At 43.6% G+C, this 21,061-nt stretch overlaps 1 protein-coding gene across 3 annotated transcripts in view; it reads left to right on the forward strand.

The window, feature by feature from the left end:
- Nucleotides 1-611: 611 nt before the first annotated feature.
- Nucleotides 612-21,061, forward strand: part of LOC147881759 (uncharacterized) — a 112,876-nt gene continuing 92,426 nt past the window's right edge. For 2 of the 3 annotated variants that reach the window (XR_015543928.1, XM_087401393.1), the window contains exons 1-2: nucleotides 612-1,440; nucleotides 3,077-3,291. Coding sequence is in view for 2 of the 3 variants with exons in the window: in XM_087401393.1 (XP_087257519.1) it covers nucleotides 1,267-1,440; nucleotides 3,077-3,291 (389 nt within the window). In the remaining variant the exon portion in view is untranslated. The remainder of the gene's footprint in view (nucleotides 1,441-3,076; nucleotides 3,292-21,061) is intronic. The other variant, XM_087401394.1, reaches the window with a different exon arrangement.

Genomic DNA, 21,061 nt, shown 5'->3' on the forward strand with positions numbered 1-21,061 from the left:
TTTGTCCTGTCCAGAGTCCAGAGTCCAGAGTGGTGGAACTGTGGAGCTTTGGGACTGTACCAAAAAAAAGGGCCAGCCTAGCAAAGAATCTACCATCTTGGGATCAGCTTACGGATGCTGACTGAGACAATGACGACGGAAAAGGCATCATTGCCCAATCAGCAAAGAGACTTTTAATCATCATCAATGGTTGGCAATTCTGTCATATCTGTGGTGAAAGGTTGAAAACGTGAATCTTATAGGGGTTGCATGAAGATGAAGTTGCATTTCATGGAGACATGGGTGTACTACAGGCTACAGCAACATGCTTGGTGCTCTTCTCATCAGCCCTCCCATCTAGCTCCATTGTCAAAGCAAGCAAGCATGTCCCCCCATTCATTGATAAATGAATGTGTGGTAGAAAACTCATCTCCAGCCTTGCAATTTTTCTCATATCAATTCCTTGCCAACGTGGTCGTGGGCAGTGGGCGCCATCCTGCAGCTCTGGACCCTCCTCCCTCCCTGCATTCGCCCCCCCCCCCCCCCCACCTTTCATGAGCTCTCAAAAAAAGTATGCTCACAAATTTGCTCTGTTGCACACACTGCACAGATGACAGATTGATGCTCGCCGCCTGATTGTGCGAAAGTAGATCACAAATTTGCCTCATTTATTTAGCTTACACGAGTTCTCAGTTTTGTTCCAACCCATTTACCACCAGAAGAGTTTCTAATCCTGTAGCATTGTACGTGTTTTTGCTGTAGCCACGAGGGTCTCTCTCAAGGACCCGCACGCACCATTATAGCCACTGTAACTACCCCTCGAAGCAGCATCTCTGTCCTACTTTGTAAGCTTGCTCTCTCAATCTATTCCCACGCACAATTTTGAACTCTATCCTGCTTCCTCCAACCATATAGTATACAGCCCACATTGTCGTTTCTTGTGCTCGCCGTGTCCAGACTTACCACCTACCGCTTCGTTCGTCGCTTTCTGTATAACGAGACACACTCTGCATTATCAGCCAATGTGGCCGTCTCTTGCTTGTTATCACTAGTGTTCAACGTGCACGGTGGCTGCTTCTCTAGCCTTTTAAGAGCCGTAATAATTTCTTCCTTTCTCATTGTAAAACATTCAACGCAGAAGCTGGCGGTATTGCCAGTTAGGGGGCGCAATGCAGCTCGAGGATTCGCTGCTAAGGAAGAGAAGGGTCAGAGCTACAAGTGGGTTGTGGTGAGATCGTAGAGAAGAGTTCAGTATACATTTCCAAGGTATTGTTCCTGGACTTTACTATGAAGGTGGCGGTAATTGGGGTGGGCGTATCCGGCCTCGTTGCCGCCTGGACTCTTGCCCGAGCTGGCGTGCACGTAGTGTTATACGAGCGAGAAGACTATGTAGGCGGTCACGCCCGCACTGTGGAAGTCGACGGAATTGCTGTGGACGTCGGATTTATGGTTTTTAATCAGGTGAGTAGTTTATCTTTCGTTATTTGGTGGTTGCTGGTCTGTTTAGTGCTTGGATAGTATTTGTGGCAAATTTGCTGGTCTGTTTAGTGCTTGGACAGTATTTGTGGCAAATTTGGACAGTATTGTGCGGAAAACTGTTGCAGAAAATGCGTGCAACGCACTGCTAAAAACGTCTTTCTTTCACGCATTAGAAGGAGTGTGCGTCTGAACCTACATTGTGCAGAACCTCTCAAGAGGAAACAATTTTTTTGGGAGGTGTAATTTTACCTCAGGGGCTTATTGGGTGCCCTGCGGAAGGATTAAATAGGAAAGTTTGAAGCTACGGCAGCTTTCTTTACCAGTGACACGTGTACACATAATAGGAAAGTTTGAGACTTAGTCACATCTGCAAAATCTCCACACTACCCTGAAAATAGCAAATTAACATCTATATCGCTTATGTTAGCTATGGTTAAGCTGTTCAGATGTTCCTTCTGATCACCTCGTAAAACATGGCTTGAGTCTATCTTTGAATAAGTGGGGCACGCAACCCACCCCCCCAATGCCCACACAGCCATACATTCTTGTGCATGGGTGCTCGTGAGAGTGTGCACCTGCGGACACACATACTCTCTCGCGCGATGGATGGATGGATGCATCCATGCATCTATATATAGTTCCTTATTTGGGTTTGACGTCACAGGTTTCCAAGTGTTTCTTTGGGAAAGTTGTGTAGTTTTCACTTTGCTGTTCTCAATACCTCGTGCTCTGGCTAGGACACACAAGTCGTAATTGATCAGTACTGCATATTTTAAAATTTGACAATTGTTGCCTGTATGAGCGAGCAGTGATTGACGTGATAAGCTTTGTAGCACCTGGACTTACAAGCTTACAGGCACACTCTCCATGTCATATTTCACACATTTTCTAAATTAAAATCCCTATGTGTATCACTTCAGAGTCTCAGAGATGAGTCAATTCCTTTGCCTGTCAAGACACAATATCATGCTGGTCTCTTGGCTCTAGAAATGGGTGGTTGAACCTGGACTTGTGCTCTAGGGGCTTGCACTATATTTTCTCCTAAGCTGTTCCTGCTGTCACAGCTAAGAATTTCTTGGTCTCTAATTCAATGCCTATCAACGATACAAGTACCATGCCGATCTTTCGGCTCTAGAAATGTGTTTCTATAACTTGACTTGCAATTTGGAGGCTTTCACTAGTTTTAGGCCTGAGCCGTTCCTGCTGGGGTCAGCCAAGAAATTCCTCGTCTCAAATTCAAGCCACTGCAAGTTCTGATACATTCACCTGGATATTGCTCTCCCAAGCCTCTTTAGACAAAAAGTACACTTCCAAAAATTCAGCCAGCACTCAGGTTAGTAATCTGCTTTTAACTATAAACCTATCAATGTGCTATCCCTATTCGATTTGTTTGGCTGGAATAGGTCATACTAAAAGCTGGATGGTGAATGAAGGCTGCATATTATGTGGGAGCAAACTGCACCACAGAGAGATTAGATGTTTGTGCTTGTGACCTTTTGCTGTCTGTGTACCTTTTTTGTAAGCTTGCTACTTTATCAAATAAATTGTGCTATTACGCTTTTGTTTGGGGTTTGCGCCCACTCAAGTATACCATATAATATGCTGTATTTGTTTGCAGGTGACATACCCAAATATGGTTACACTTTTTGAGGATATTGGAGTGGAAATAGAGAATTCTGACATGTCCTTCTCAGTCAGCTTGGATGACGGCCAAGGTTGTGAATGGGGCAGTAATGGTCTATCAGGTCTCTTTGCGCAAAAAGAGAACCTACTTAATCCGTATTTCCTGCAAATGATCAGGGAGATCATCAAGTTTCAGTCTGATGTTTTGAAGTATGTCTTAAACCCCATGCCCCCTCGAAAGAATTGGTGAAGGGAGTAGCCATATTTTGCAATTTCTGGCAGTTACGTTTGGAATTTATACAAGCATGTAATGTTTTTCCATGTCTCCACTGCTGGACAATAGTGTCACGTTTCAAGATAACATCTCCAATGTTCTTATTTCAAAGGAGTGTCCATGTACACCTGTTGTCCCGTGTCAGCTCCCTTATTCTGAAAAGTATCTCACCGTTTTAGGTTGCTGTCTCCAGAATATGTTCCTTCAAACCTGCCATGCCCAAACTGTAACATATGTCACTTCTCATGAAGCAATGGCTGTTGCTGTGCTGAACGCCCCTAGTAAATTTATGGTGATGTTTAATGCTTCTAATGAGAGTGCAGAGTTATGGAAGCAGATATTGGGTGTACGATGAACATGACTAGTTGCTGGTAGAAAATTGAAACATGATTGAGATGATCCACGGCAGGGCATGAACAGACTTGCATTTGGGAGAACGAGTGATTGAAGTGACTTTTGTGAGTGAAGGAGAGGGCGCCATTATGAGAAAAGAGAACAGGGAGCTGCCCTCAGACTATACGGCTGAGAGCCTTGGGAAGTGCAAAAACACTCATTGCACCTCGGAAAGTACCCACAATTGGAGGACAGTGCTCTGGAATATACCCCATGAGCCATTTGGGGTCCCTTTTAAGGGGAGGATAGCCCTCTGAGAGTTGCTCAGAAAGTGCATTTGTGTGCTCATATCCAGCAAAGTGTGAGAAGCTCACACATGTGAGCACACAAAGTACAAGTGTAAGGATTTCATTTTGCATGGGATTTCCATGCCTTCTTTTATGCTCACCAAGTACGAAGTGTAAGGGTTTCTTCTCATCTTGATGGGATTTCTTCCTTCTTTTAGCTTGAATTTTAAATTTCTTAAGCATTTGAAGGCTTCACACAGCTCTATAATGAGCCCAACATACACTACAAGGTTACAAGCTCCTAAAAAATTGAGTTTTGGTTCATATTCAAGTGGATTTGGCTTGACATACATTGATCCACACAATCACAAGGATGACTTCGAGAAGATGAACAAGATTAAGGCACGTGCATCTTATAGTCATGCCATGTTTCCCCTTTGTCCATTGTGGTAATTTGCCATTTTTACCCCTCTGGGTGACTTATTTATTGGCCTCCATACAATGATCCCTTCCAACACAAACCCAAATTGAAATTAGTCGATTTGGTGAAGCCTCTTCAAGGTTCTCCATGTCTATTAAGTTTTCAAGCCTCTCCATCTACATGTGAAATGGAATGTAGATCAATTTCCCAAGAATCCTCAAGCCTCCTTGTTTTCAAGCTTTTTATCAAACTTGGGTTGGTTTGCTAAGAATCCTCAAGAAGCTTTGAAATCAAACTTGGGTTGATTTCAACAAGCCTCACCAAGCATATATAAGCCTCGCTAAGGATTTTCTAGAATCAAAAATTGAACTTGGGTTGATTTTCTTTTATTTCAACATGAAAAGAGTTCAAGCTTCATTGTCTAACAAGCTTTCAAATTGAACTTGGGTTGAAGCTTCAAGAAGGCTCTTCAACTCGACATCTATTCAAGAAGATCATGAACATTAAATCAAAATTGAAAGATAAGTGTAGATTGCACTCAATAGTCTAGGCAACGATTATGATTAATTTATGATAGCAAATGTGTTAAGCTCTCTATACTAGTCTAGCCCCTACTGTAGATCACGGGAGCAGCACCATGATTCACCTCCCAGCCATTTTTTCTAAGGCTTACGAGCCAGACAGAGATCTACGTTGAAAATCACTTAAATCACATTCTTCTCTTCTCTCTCTAGCCTTAGCAAACCCCAAATCCCTAGATAGATCTAGATGCCACATGTCATCCATATAGGGCCTTCCTAATGCAACATTTCACCCCTTTCTTGGGATGCATTTAATTCCTTGCCCCTAGGCACAATCTTAGCACTAGGCCCTTGGTCTCAGATCTATCTAGTCTGGTGCTATCAGCCCTCACCTAGGACCTTGACATTAAATCCCTCCCGATCATTTACATGAAGCACAAACACATATATTACAGAGATAGATCCTTTAAGGGAAATGTCGACTGATTCTTCCGAGGTCATGCTACCTCGGCTAGAGCGTAACATTCCTTCCCTCTTCAGACATCAGCGTCCTCGATGATAAAGTCTGGGAACACTCTCCGCAACTGATATACGGACTCCCAGGTAGCTTCGGATAGAGGCTGACCATGCCATGCAACCAACACCGTGGGTATCTTTCGATTTCGTATTTGCATTGTTCCTCGGTCCAGGATTCTTGTTGGTTTGCGCCTTGCAATATCCTCTATCTCCTGAAACAAAACCACACCTTCGATTAGTGAGTCACCTGTATGTAAAAATTTTTTTAAGCGTGAAACATGAAAAACCGGGTGCACCTTACACCCCTGTGGCAATTCTAATTTATAGGCTACACTGCCTATTCTCTTTAGAATTAACCACGGCCCACAGTATCGAGGTGATAACTTAGCACACTCTCCTGAAGTCAACGACTTCGAGTGCGAAGGAATTCTGAGAAAAACTTTTTCTCCTTCTTCAAATACTCTTATAGACCGATTTTCATCCGCATACACCTTGGCTCTATCCATAGCCTGGCGGATATTAGCTCTCGCAAGTGCTAGCATCTCCCGCATCTGAACTACAAAGTTCGCGGCACTAGGCACTTTCTGAGGTACTCCAACTATAGTTGGATTGGCTGGCCTATAACCATAGTTCAGCTCAAACGGACTGAACCCAGTAGATGAATGCTTCCTATCATTGTAGGCAAACTCCAACAATGGCAACCACTTGTTCCATGTATGTTGCCTCAATGACACATATGCCCTCAGCATATCCTCTAAAGTTTGGTTGACTCTCTCCGTCTGACCATCCGTCTCAGGATGATCCCCACTACTCATTCCTAACTCAGTCCTCCTCAGTGTCTCGAATACCGCTGTCCAGAAATGACCGGTAAATCTGACATCTCTGTCTGACACTATGGATCTAGGCAATCCATGCAGACGAAATATTAAACAAAAACGCCACTTGCGGGGCACTAACAGACTCTCTAGTCGGAATGAAGTGAGCCATCTTGGTTAGACGATCAACCACCACAAGGATAGAATTATACCCTCCTTGTGTTGCAGGTAGCCCTACAATAAAATCCATGGAAATGCTCTCCCACTTACTTAGTGGTATTTCCAAGGGCTGTAAAAGTCCGAGTGGCTTCACCCGCTCGGCCTTACTTACCTGACACGAGAAACACCGTGTCACATACTCATGAATATGCTTTTTCATCTTTGGCCAAAAGAAATCTCGCCTCACGAGATCATATGTCTTCTCGACACCTGGATGTCCAGCACACGGGCTATCATGGCATTGTCGAATGACTCTCTGCCTGAGATCATTCTGACCAGGTACTACCACCTTGCCATTTCTAACTAGCATACCATCCCTTATGGTATATCTTGTATAAGTTTGGCCTTTTCTGGATGCCAGGTCATCCTTTTCACTTTCCCCGGGTTTTAACACATGAGCCTTAGGCCATAAGCTCTGGACAAACTCGTCCACCTTTTGAGTTTCTCTGACCTCGGTCATTAGAGCACTCTCTAATACCGTGAAACTCAGGTTATGCATAATGCGAGACAACGCATCAGCTACCTTATTGTCTTTTCCTCTTCGGTACCGAATCGTTAAATTAAATTCCTGCATGAGCTCTGTCCACCTAGCTTGGCAGCCCCTCAAGTCAGTCTGTTTACAAAATTATTTCAGAGTATCATGATCCACATCCACATAAAACTCTGAACCATACAGATAATGCCTCCATGTTTTTAAAGCATGGATAACAGCATACAACTCCAATTCATGAGTTGGCCAATTCCTTTGAGAGGGAGAAAGCTTCTTGCTTTCAAAGGCTACTGGCCTTCCCTCTTGAAGGAGGACTGCTCCTACCGCAATGCCACTTGCATCGGTTTCTAGGAACAACGGTTTCTGGGGATCAACTATTTTTAACACCGGTCCTGAGACCACAGCTTGTTTTATGGTGTTAAAACTTTCCTGTTGATTCTGTCCCCAAACAAAAGGTACTTTATCTGAGGTCAGATCAGTCAATGGCGATACTATTCCAGAATATCCTTTGATATGCCTTCTATAAAACTGGACAAATCCCAAGAATGATCGCAACAACGCGGTCAGACTCTGAGGGATTGGCCAAGTTAGTATCGCAGCCACTTTCTTCGGATCCATTTCTACCCCCTGTGGAGTAATTATGAACCCTAAATACTCAAGCCTAACCATACACAGTATAGTTTTCTTCTTATTCACATAGAGACTGGCTTTCCTCAAAGTACTGAACACTATTCTTAAGTGTTCATGATGCTCAGTAATACTTTTACTGAATATCAAGATATCGTCAATAAAATGTACTACGAACTTTCCGATATACGGACGTAGTAATCGTTCATAAGCATGACGAAGGTCGCTGGAGCATTGGTAAGGGCATTACCAAAAACTCATAATGACCAAGCCTGCTCCTGAAAGCGGTTTTATGCACATCCTCGGCTCTAATCCGGATTTGATGATAGCCACACTTAAGATCTATCTTGCTGAAAATCACGGCTCCATGTAATGCATCTAGCAAATCATCAATCCGAGCCATCGGATACCTGAGCTTAACAGTGATATTATTCAATGCTCTGTAATCTATACAGAGGCGAAACGTATCATCCTTTTTCCTCTTTAATATCACTGGTGAAGCAAAAGGTGAGAAACTTGGTTGAATCTGCCCCAACTTGAGGTATTCTTTCAGTTGCCTACGCACCTCCGCTTCTTCAGCAAAACTCATCCTATAGGGAGGTCTATTTACAGGTTCTGCCCCCGGGATCAGTTCAATCTTATGCTGAACTTTCCGCTCTGGAGGTAACCCATAAGGTAGTTTATCCCTAAAACATTCAGAGAACTCCTCTGTTATAAGATTAGCCAGCTTGGCCATCTCACCACTTTGCGTAACATCAGTGCTAGTCGAAGAATCATCCACCGACTCTACCGATGCTGTGCAAAGGTACAAAAACTCTACTTGAGCCTTTCTGATTTCCATCATGGAAACCAACGGTCCCTGAGGTATATCTCTTTCACCTCGCAAGACATAAAGCACATCATTCATCTTGAATTGATATACGTGCTTTTTCCAATCAATGGCTGGATTCTTCCTAGAATGCCACGCCATTCCCAGGGCTATATCTGCATGAGCAAGCTTGGTTATTTCAAAATCAAGCTTCTCAGCATAGTCCTGAATCCGAAGCTCCAACTGGGTAACCCTTTGGTCCCATACTTCAGTTGAACTTCCATCGGCCATCCTGACTGTATACGCATAGTCAGATGGACTTGTCTTTAGTTTCAACCTCTTCACGAGCTTGGAGTTAATCACATTGTGAGTTGACGCCGAGTCAAACAACACAATGACATCATGACTGGCCTTGCCCTTTCATTTTAATTAACTCCGTATCATTAAAGGCTGTATACCCCGTTGCTGCGGGCTTAGATAGGATGTTATCAGGTGCACTCGTCACTAACTTAGCAACAGACACACAGAACAAACAAGGTACTAACCTCTGAGAAGATCCCGCTAGCTGAATCTGCATCTCTTCCGCTCTGGGACTTCCCTGCATCTCCACGTCGCACTCTGAGATCACCATCTCAGCCATCCGACGATCTTTATTACGTGGACAATCTCTCCACTGATGAGGTTGAAGGCAACCAAAGCATAAGCCTTCTCTCCTCGCTTTTTCCCGCTGTTCTGGGTTCAAGGGAGATTTAGACCAAGCTCGGGCTGCCATTGGAGTTACTTTCCTCTTCACTCCAATGGTGGTACTTGGTTTAGGAGTTTCAGCCGGTCTCGCCTGCTTGGCTTGACCACTCGGCTGCGAACCACTCCCTCTACTAGCCCACTTCTTCTTAATCCCAGACTTCTTCGGATACCCATACTGGGTTCCGACCTGTGCAAACCCACTTGGCTTGCTGCCCTTGGCATCCTCGTAGTTCAGGGCTATAGCTATTGCATCATCTAGCGTGTTCGCGTACTTAGCCCGAACTTCCATTTTTATTCGATCATTCAATCCAAATATGAAATCTTTCACTTGGATTGATTGAGGCAGGGGTTCATCAACCTTCATTACACTCTCTCGAAAGTTATCAGTGTATTCTGCCACTGATAAATTTCTCTGACGAAGGTTCCTATATTGATCCCAAGCTCGGGATGCTTCGTCAGGAGGTAAGAAGTGTTTCCTGAACTCTCTTTTAAACCCCTCCCAGGTAGTGGATGCTATGCCATCTTTTTGTTGTTTAATCCACCACCGATCCGCTACCTCACTAAACATATGGGTGGCCTCGCGGATCTTTTTGATGTCATTTCTGATCTCACAAATGGTGAACGCCTCGTCCCATTTGTGTAGCCAGGTCTCAATGACATCGGAACTACGGTCGTTCATCCGACCAGAATACTTTTCCGGTCTGTAATTGGCAATATTTGGCACTTTAGCCTTCCTAGGCTCGACCGTATGGACACTAGACTCCAGTTCCATTCCTCCAGTTCCATTGGAGCCTTACCCTTCTCTTCTCGAGAAGGTCTGGCAGACATACTCTGTAACGCTCTCCTAAGTTCAGATTGCCTTGCATTGGCTTGTAATTGCTGCGCTAACAACTGTTGCAAGGCATCCTCCAGCAATGCAATTCTGCCAGATAAAGTGTGAGCTACTGGGCGCGATCCCTGCTGGGTCGGCCGGACTCCTGATTCACCAGGGTCCCTCCTGGAAGCCCCTTCTTCTGCTTCCATTCAAGTCAATGGGTGTTTTGCTTTTTTTTTTTTTTTAAATAAATAAAACACCGCTAGAACACTGTATTTACAAACTGTCACAATTCAGTGTGCTAACACTCTGACACAATTCCCTATACTAGGGAATTCCTGCAATCCCACATTCACACTAATTAAGCATTTAATGCAGGCATATATCACAGATGGCGCTTTTCCCTATACTAGGGAAATTCCTGCAAATTAACTCAGACTGAAGTATACAGGCATAGTCTCAAGCACAATCTGTCCCTGCTACAGCATCAAACTTTCATGCAGACTTATCACTTACGAGATCCTGTTCATGTAAGCGGAGCATCAACGAAACTAATCAGGAAAAAAAAAAACACAGAGTTGGCGGAAGCTCCCTGGTTGATCGCTCCTGCCTAGTGAACCAGACTTTCTCTATTTTCGAGCAGCGCTCCACCATGCGTCACGCCAGGCTGCACCTTGGAGATACCAGTAATCACATGTCACGTTGCAGGCCTTCCCGTTCACGAGCCACTTGCGTACGTCAGGTCAGCCTGTCGCGTGGAGGTCTTGTGCGTCGCTCAATCCACGTATCGCTTTGAAAGCCTTGTGCGTCGCCCAATTCACGTATCGCTTTGAAAGTCTCCCGCAATTCTCACTCTCTCCAGCCTTGTGCGTCGCCCAATCCACGTATCGCTTTGAAAGCCTCCCGCAATACGAGCCTTCGTTCCGTCGTATACCCCGGGCAGCAACACCTATCTACGTCAACCTGCCTTACGGAATCCCTCACTCCAGCAACGGCTCAGAAACAGCCACCACGCTGTTCGCTACCAAGTTACGCTGCAAGAGTTAGCTGCTCACTCTCTCTTCACGTCCCGTCCAATCCACGTCGCAGGTCGTTCACGAATAGCCTACGCTTCTCTATTCGTTTCATCGTAGATCCCAACCAAAGGAACAGGATTTCCCAGAGGAATAGGTAGAAATTAGCAAGAATCATGCCAGAGTGAACTATTCACACAACCTTGGAAGACATTTCACGATTTTTCATGAAGATGTTACATGATCTTGAGTGGTTGACTGGAAATCAAAAGAACAACTTATGGCATAACTGCTCTATGGTTCATAGTGATATCTGTCCCATGGATAGTCAATTTTCTTCCTTCTTGCCTTGTCATGAGGAGTAAAGAGTGCCCACCATCCCCATCCACTAGATAATTTCAAAAGAAATACAATCATAATAGAAAACTGTAACACCATCTTCTACAACACATTGAAAGCATTATGTGGCTCATATTAAGCCGCTCACATCCAGGTCCTTCCACTCAGAGGGGGACATGGAATCCCAAAGGCAAAGAAAAACCTAGAAGTGGAGATAATGAAGTAATACTCCTTCAATTGTCATTACTGTGGAATGTAGAAAGAAATAATGGGATAGAGCCTTTGGTCAGTATAAGAGAGTTTGCAATCAACATCAAATCAAGGCAATCAAAAGAGGCAATGTGTACATTATGATAATGACAAAATCATGACAGTTCTTAGGAGCAAGTCCAACAATTCTCAAGATGCCTTGACAAGAAAACCAACTATTACAATTACCAAAATGAAAATACTTGGTGGTTCGATTCTAGTACAAGTAATCACGCGCCTTTGCTACCTCTCCCTTCTAGTAAGTTCAGCAAGCCCACATAAGGTTGGATTTTCAGTTTTTGCATAGGTACTGTTGTTCTTATAATTTATTGCAGCAATATATTTTGGGCTAGCATTTGTTTGCAAGCCAATTATGGATAATCACATGCCTCATTTGGAAGAGAAGTTGAGTGGTGCCCATAATTATTGTGCATAGATGTTCTTAGTGAAGATGCTATTACTGGCAAGGGTTGGTTGCAGACACACCACAAAGCCTCTCACAACTGTTAGACAATCGCAGAGTGAGTCAAAAGATGGATAAGAAATATCCTTTCTCATTGCAAACATTAGACGTTCCCTAAGAAAAGAATTTAGTAGAAGCTCGGAAGATATTGCGAGATAACCCTAAGGAACAGTACAGGCAGAGCTACACAACTCAAAGACAGCTTCACTTTTCAGGATTAGAGGCTAAGATTTACTATTCAATCTCTCACAAGCTCATAGAAATCATGAAACAAGTGGGAGGGATTGATGAGAAAATGGAGCAAAAGGATCTTATGCTGATCATTCAACACAACTCAAGGACAGCTTCACGTATCAGGATTAGACACGAAGAGTCACTATTCAATCGTCTCACAAGCTCATAGAAATCATTAAACAATTGGCAGCGATTGATGGGAAAATGGAGCAAAAGGATCTAATGCCGATCATTTAATAACTCTTTAGCACTGTCATACAAAGGCTATATCTTCAGCTTTAAATGTAGTAGGCATGCTAAGATGCCTACACAATGACGGAGATGCTCTAGGAAGAGCAATTGATGCAACACAAGGGGGGAGATTGGGAAATGACCAAGATTTTGCAGCCCATGGACGTGGAAGGCCAAAGGCAAAGTTTGTCAAAAATGCTTGCCTCATGGAAGCAGAGGTGGTTGTGGCAATGCAAATGCTCATGGTTTAAGCAGTGGATCGAAGAACTACTAAAAGGGCAAGAGTCACTATCGTGGGAAAATGAAGCATTATGAGAATGAATGCAAGAAGAAGAAGGTAGATCAAGGTTAAAGACAACAGTCCAGGATACATGCACAAATGCAAGTTAGTCAAAGCAATGTTGAACTTCGCAATTATGAGTCACTATTGTGGGAAAATGGAGCATTATGAGAATGAATGCAAGAAGAAGCAGGTAGATCAGTTTTAAAGACAACAGTCCAAGATACATACATAAATGCAAATTAGTCAAGCAATGTTGAACTTAGCAATTATGTGTCACATCTGCTCATTGAAGAGATTATGAGCAAGATATGCCTTTAGATGGGCAGCCAGGTCTATGTCACAACCAGCCAGCTCATGATGTGAATATGCACCTTAGGATGGTGATATTTATTTGCTGCCACAAGCTGTTGTTTTATGTTGTCTATTGATGAACAGCCATATAATGCGTGTGATGCATATTTGAGATAGATGCTTTTGAATGTGATAAATATTTCTTTCATGAGGTGCAGCGTTATGTTTAACATTGTGATGAAATCTTGAAAGAGTCATTTGGGCTCTTAATACCAGCCTGGGCATGAGCATCTCATTGTTGCATATGAGAGTTGCCTACTTTGTACACCAGGACTTTAGATTCATGGTTGCTAGATTCAAGTGCTAGCTAGCACATGATAGGAAGGAAAATGGCGCAATTACGGTTTTGGCTTCACATGAAAAATGTCTTAAGTATTTGAAATGTCAAACATGTGCCAGATCTTTGAAAGAATGTGCTTTATTTTTCACTCTTATGTGATGATGGGAATTATGTAATCTTCACAAAGCACAACAATACTATAAATGATCCATGCACGAGTGTGTAACAGATATGAAGGCCTTTATACTTTTGATGGAAAAATGACAAAGAAAGGACATTCATATTCCACTTCAAAATAGTTCACTGCAGATTTTTGGCATAGAATAATGGCTCACATTAACCCAAAAAGCGTTTGCACATGAAAAAAACTTAATATAGTGGATGCCTTGGATCCCATGAAACTGCACAGCCCCTTTTATGAGAGCTGTTCCTAGGTTGCCATTTAAGAGTATGAGATAAAATGGGCACAAACTCCCCTTGTTCTTGTGCACTCAAATTTGATAGGACATATGAACGCGGAATCTTTTAGTGGAAAGAAATGTATCTCGATTTTTATAGATGACTTTTCCAGGAAAAACAAGTGAGATTTCTGAAAATTGACATGAAGGCCCGCAGCCAGCCCATACAGTGAGAGAGCATGCATAAGCAAAGTCAGGTCCCTTTTAGTATTGCATGGCACAAAAAAAGAATCATCTGCATAGGCGTGAGCAGCCAGAGCGCGACTTCCAAGAATGTATATAAGGTCCCTTTTAGTATTGCATGGCACAAAAAAAGAATCATCTGCATAGGCGTGAGCAGCCAGAGCGCGACTTCCAAGAATGTATAAGCCATGTAACATGCCAGTCGCCACCAAATGATCAATATAATGAAGCATAGGATGCGTGTCTATAGCATAAAGAATAGCACTAACAGGACAGCCTTGGCGAACTGAACAACAGAGTGTCCAAGGTTCAGAAATATCCCCCGACAAGATGCATGCAACTTTGCTGTCATTGTAAAGCCAAAAGATGATATGCTACAATGTTTGACCAAAACTCAAAGCTCGCATGGTTTGAGCTATAAAATCCCTTTGGATAGTGTCAAAAGCCTTTGCAAAATCTACTTGCAACAAGAGAACATCCTGCTTTCGATACTTGGCATACTCGATCCCAACATAGGCATTTGCAATATTGTCAGTGATATGCCTACGAGGAATAAAACCATATTGCGCTGGATGAAGGCCATCATGCAAATATTCTTTGACACAATCAACCACCATTTTGGTGACGATCTTATAAATAACATGCATCAGACTGATAGGCCTCCAATCAACCAAAGATTCACAGATTGGCTTCTTAGGCAGAAGCTTTACAAGCCCTTTCTTCCGAGAATTGGGCACATATTTATCTTTCCAAGCACTATTTATCATTTGCAGCAAAGGAGACTTGAGGGGATGCCCAATATGCTAAGAAGAATTCAACGGTGATACCATCCCAGGCAGGAGATTTCCATCTACCACATGATTTAACAGCATCACTTAACTCTCTTGCAGTGAAAGGAGTTTCCAAGTCCAAAGCATGTGTTGGTGAGACAATGGGAGTGACATGCTGTAATAATTTCTGCCTTGCTGAAATAACTTCCTGTGATGTAAGAATATGCTTTCCCAAATTGAGCAGAAAAATGATGGACACAAGCTGCAACAATCTGTGCTCGAGAAGAAGTCCAAACACCATCTGAGAGAAGAGCCCTGCAAATACTTTGAGAGTGCCTCTTATAGTGTAAGCCTTTTAAAAAGGCTTTGGATGAATACACAAGCTGCAGCAAGCTGTGCTCGAGAAGAAGTCCAAACACCATCTGAGAGAAGAGCCCTGCAAGTGCCTCTTATAGTGTAAGCCTTTTAAAAAGGCTTTGGATGAATATCCTTTATCCAAAAAAGCCCTCTGTTGTTCCCGTGTCTCCCATTTAGAAAATTTTCTATTGTCATTGCATTGGAGACAATGTTTAGCCTCGCATAAAATCTGATTTTCTTCCATAGAAATATTTCTAACATGACTCAGCTTAGTCAAAGATTGCCACGTAGATTTAGCATGAGCAACATTCTCTCTCAAGGTCTTCATGTAATTTTTGTCATAGTTGCGAATAACTGCTTGCATCCTAGCAATGAAAGCTTCCCAAGCATAGTCAATGCCAAAGCGAGATTGTTGCGATAGGGAGTGGACAGCTTCATTGTAAGAAATCCTAGATTTATTATATTTAGAAATGTACTAAGGAACATGAATGAGACTGAAATAGTAGAGAACAAGGAATATTTGTATTGCTTGAGTGTCTATCGTGTGTCATCCATACAGTTGGGCCTCTCTTATATAGAGAGTGAAGAGTCACACACGAAAAGGTGTGTACTCCAAAGTGTATGTGCATGAAGAGGTATGTACCCCTTGTGAAGGGTGTGACCCTTGATGAGGGGGTACATTACAATGGTAGAATTGAGTGAGGTGATAGAGAGGTAAAGAGCCCTTGAATAGGTATGCAAATAGCTGACCTAGCCAGCAAGACTGGCCGACTAGGTAGGTCCGTTGGATGACCTAGTTGGCTGGCCTGGTAGGGCCGACTTAGTCAGCCGTATTGGCTGACTTATAGGAAGCCAGGTCTGCCTATAAAAGGCACCCTAGTCTAGCCTATTTGGTAGCCATTAGGCTTGCCTTGGGGCTTCCTTTGAACTTTGATACCTAAATCTAAAACAAGGACCAAACTAACCTACTGAGTTCTCCAGTGGGTAAAAGTAAACAATCACTGACCTAAAGGCTGAGATTTGACCTATGTAGCTTGTGACCGACTCGTTCTTTGACTAGGGCTCACAATGAGGCAAATAGCCTAATTTTGCAAGAAAATGAGGGTTTTTATTTATGTGATCACAAAAATATCCATAAGCTCTATGAGCCAGTCTCCAATTACGATTGTAGCCGAACCGTAAAATGAGTACAAACTACTTATTGTTCTTTTTTTCCATTCCTTATCTTGACCTGTCCCTTTGGGCTGAAAGCATCTACATTCTGTTTAATTGATCTTACATGCTCCACATTTTATTATATGCTGATGGTGTGGTGCTCTTATCTTCGTCCGCTGAGAGACTCTTAAGACATCTCGATGCACTATTGGCCTTTTTATGAGTCCCATGACTTGAAGGTCAACCTTATGATCTTCAACACCTCCAGAGCAACTGCACACAGAGAGTAGTTTACTTTTGACGGGTCACCACTTGAGATTGTCTCATCGTACACGTATCTGGGGGGGTTCTATCTTCTGGTCCTATCTTCACGGTGAGACCGACGATGCAGGCCCGCCTGAGTAGAGGATACGCCTCCCTTGCGTGACTTGAGAGACAGTGCTTCCATTCACATTTCTAGGATACGGACCAAGGCTCTCCTTTTCAACTCCTTGGTTCGACTTGCAGGCATGTATGGCAGCCCTTGCTTTGGGCCAGACCTATCTGATACAGAGTGGACTCGAGTGGAGAGGTTATAGGTTCTCTTGTTATCACGAATGATCCGCAGTAAGCCATGTGTTCCCCATTAGATCGTTTAGGCAAAGCTCGGGGCATCTCCATTGTAGTTAGATGCAACATATTATGGCTCCTGTACTGTAGGATGTGACAGACTACCATGGTTGGGTCCAGCCTCTTTTATGGCATTAGCAGCTCAGGGTGATCAGAGATGCTGGTACGCACACACATGCAAATGGTTTGGGAGACTGGGTTTCCATATAGACAGACTGCCACCCTGCCATTATAGCATTGATGGTGGCCTAGCTATAGTTAGTACATGAACCACTTAGGACAGTTAGGACACTGAGTCCAGTTAGGGCACTTAGCCCTAGGGTTTTGTTATGTTGGCTTTCTCTTGAGCCTCCACTCACAGTTTTGTAGCTATTTATTACAGCATCTAGTTTTTTGTCTTCTCAATTCATTACAGCATCTTGTTTTTTGTCTTCTCTCCATTTTTGAGCTCATTGTATCAGGTTTTCAATCGATCTCATAGACCCATCGTAGACTTTAATAAACTTTATCTGTTTCTTTCTTTCCTTTGAGATGTCCTCATCTGCGGGCTTCAACGACTTGAGACTCCTTCAATTTCTTGTGGAAGATAGCTCCATGTTCCCATGGGTTGGATTGGGCTGCTACCCCACACTATCCACCCAATGTGTGTCATGTGTCCTAGCATGAAGCCCTTTGGATCTTGGACCTTCGATTGGGCTGCTACCCCACACTGTCCACCCAATGAAGCCCTTTGGATCTTGGACCTTCGACGGATGCCAAATAAGTGGTTGCCGATAAATCTCCTCTCTACATTGTGGGTTGGTTGGCCACACTCTCATCCAACTCCTCATCATGGGGGAGGTTGTTTGTGTGATTGTGGGGGGGAAGAGGGAGGGGGGGGGGGGGGGGGGGGGCTCGGTGAAGATCCATCTATGTGAGGGCTGCCACTACCCATAGTGATCTAAAGAAGCCCTCCTTATAAAAGGAGCTTCCATAGCTTCTTAGTTGGGTTAAGGCCTTGCATGATAATTCCAGCTCTAGGTCTACGATCCCCTCAATTCTCCGTCACTGTCAGGGAAGTCTTTCAAGCCACTCTATGTGATCGTGTCCAGAGAAAGCTACACATCATTCATCTAAGCTAACCCATGCACTTTTGTGAATACATGAACAAGAACCGATGGACCAAGCTGGCAAGCAAAAACTAGTTCATCTCTATTCACAAGAGCTTGGAAAAGCTCTAATATGTAAGCTCACGGTCCATTCTCTCCAATGCAAGGGCCACCATTTGCTTTGTGTAAACTGTCCATTCCCACTTGGCAAGCAAGATGGCACATGGTTCCACCTCTTGGAATCCAACAAAAGGTAAGGGCCTCCCATGTTAGAGAGCCCTTGGAATCTGTGAAAAGCCAACTAATTTTTTTGATTCGATCTTGGTCTTGAAGCTAGCCAAATGATATCCTGTTGGAGTCTCTCACCCTCTCCAAGATATCACCCAAGCCCTCTACAAAGAGGGCTGCATTGTCTTCAAACTTCCTGTTAAAAAATTCCTCGTCTTGGTGTATCGAGAGGTGCATCTCAACCAGCCTTGCCTCTTGTGAGTAGGTAATATACCAAAGCCTATGCAACAAAGAGAAACAAGAAAAAGGCAAGTAAGTAGCCCTATTGTACTGAGCACTAGAGAGAGGTAGCCTCCATTGTGTGGCTTGTGATAAGAAGCTAACTAGAGCTTCCGTACAATGCAGAGACCCCGCTAATCCAACATACTAAGAAGCCGACTCACTTCATGGTGCCAACAAGGCCCAATTCATCTTGTTGTATGCTTTTTCCAAAAGTTTTAGAGAAGGATCTCAAGGTGTTGAGACCCTTGGTGAGCCTAATCAGTGGCCTCCTAGAAGGTGAACATGTAGTCCAAGACGCTTCGCTCCTGAGCAAAGGCGGCTTGCATGTCGTGGATGATGTCAGGGCCTATGGTAGATAGAAGAGAGCATGGATCCTAAATCAAAGGTCCACTAAAATGCCAAGTGAAGTGGAGTGCTTGTTAGATCTTAATAGTGATAGAAGATGAGAGAGGGTCTATTTTCTTTTGGGAATTTCTGCACTAGAAGGCCTTCAAGGCCTCAAGCATCTCAGGAGGGGCCTTCAAATGCCCATCATAGATTGTGTGATGATCGATGCGACAAGGCCCACTAGCTGGGGCAAGGGCTCTTTGGCTTGAAACAATTGATTGTAGAAGGTTGTACTCTCTCCAAGGTCCCTTTGAAGACATGTTCATATTGATTAGGGCTTGGTGATATGGAAGAACTGTCTTGTCTTGTGCCACACCCTGTTATATCTATGATGAAGAACGATACAACTATTGTGCACACCTATCCTCCATAGCTAGCAGAGTTAGTCGATAAGCCACGATGTTTTTTTTTCCAAAAAAAAGCCACGATGAATTTGGTTGTTGGTCCCTAAGTCTCTCAATTGAAGCAAGGCGTGGTTGAGATGGACTAGACCAAGAAGTCCGAAGGAGGCAAGAATCTATAAAATCTAGCCAACAAGAGAGGAAAATGAAGAGCATACACTCCTTCCGTGTAGAGCAAGGTACAACATTAAGAGGGTTTGCCAATGCCAATAGGGTCTAGACAAGGGGAGGTATTCATTCTCACATCCTCTTGCCTGTAGAGGTTGTCTAGGACTTTTCTCCTCTAGGGCAATCTTTGTGGAGGCTATTCCAAACACAGAACCATGGGAGAGTGACTTGACATCATTGTGCCCTCCAAGATACCTATGGCTCATCTTTGTATAGTCAACCTCCAATATAGAAGTGGTCCAACCTCTTACCATCATTGTGGTGCTATCTGAAGGAGTATTTGAGCCTGCCTTGCATTCTACTAAACTTCTACTCTCTTCAAGGGTCTACCTTTGGTGATGGAGAAGAAGAACTACTTTCAAGATGCTTCTCTACACCAAGGGGTTCCTACCAAGGAGACACCTCCTAGCTTTTCCTCACAACAAAATCTAAACTGTTGAAGGTCTCCATCAACAACACTTTGAGGAATATACATTCAACAAGTAGCTAGTAAGTTGGCACCAAAGTCTCCTTTCCGTTGTCTTGTAAGCAAGAGCATACATATTCAAAACGTTTGCAAGTTCTCTACTATGAAACCTATCTATACAACTTGCATACAATGAGCACTACGTGGTCAAACACTCCTTGGGAGAAGGTGCCCAAACCTACGAATATTTGGCCGAGAAACATGTGTCTTGGATCATAAGAACCCTTTATAAGGGCTGTCTATAGCTCTGTCGAACATTCAGGGTCTAGGATTGCTGCCTCACACAATCATGAAATCCATGTAATTGCTAGCTCACCATGGGGCTGGGGAGGGTTAAGCAATGGTTTGAGGGAGAGGGAGAGCAAGAGGGAAATCTGGTTGTGGGGGAGGGGAGAAGGGTGGTTACTTAGGTTAGAGAGCTATGTCTACACTTGTAGCCTCTCGAGAGGCAAAAATTGTCTCATGCGTTGGAATATGTGCAGACAAGGGGTCCTTTTCTCTATCTGGAGAGGCCATGCTCTCTATGGGTGGATGATGGTGTTGGGAAGGGGTGTTGTTACTTAGCTATGTGTACATTTGTAAGCTCTTGAGAGGTAGAAATTCTCTCATGCCTAGAACATTTGAAGACAAAGGTTTCTCCTCTTTATCTAGAGAGGCTAAGCCCTCTATGGGCTTGCTCTTGATTGGTATAACATAGGTTCTGTAGCAAGGAATTTCTAGCTTTTGTCTCCATCAAACGGTCTTCTGGTGTTTTTAGCTGCGTGCCTATCTTTTATCTTCCCCTCCACCCTAGTCCAAGCTTGGTCATAGGAGCCGTTAAAGGGGCATAGGAACATCTACAGGGTGAGACTCAGGGCTATTCTCGAGGGGTGGGCGTACTCAGTCTTTCCACCTACTTGGAGTTAGGAGGTAGCTTGCAGCATCGCCCAACTTGTGCTCAAAGGGCAGGTCAAAATTTCATTTGTATGCTAGCCACTCAATGACTGCATGCTACTCTCTAACCCTCCAATATTTGTTCATCCACAGTAATAGAATCTTCACCCACATCCTATCGAAGCTTCAAACTTTTATCTCTTTCCCCTTTGTAGAACCACATCTGATTAGTATCAATGACCA

Source organism: Dipteris shenzhenensis, chromosome 30 (assembly GCF_047967505.1).
Source record: "Dipteris shenzhenensis isolate YYH24624 ecotype China chromosome 30, Dip_SZ_1.0, whole genome shotgun sequence".
In the NCBI taxonomy this organism is placed as follows: domain Eukaryota; kingdom Viridiplantae; phylum Streptophyta; class Polypodiopsida; order Gleicheniales; family Dipteridaceae; genus Dipteris; species Dipteris shenzhenensis.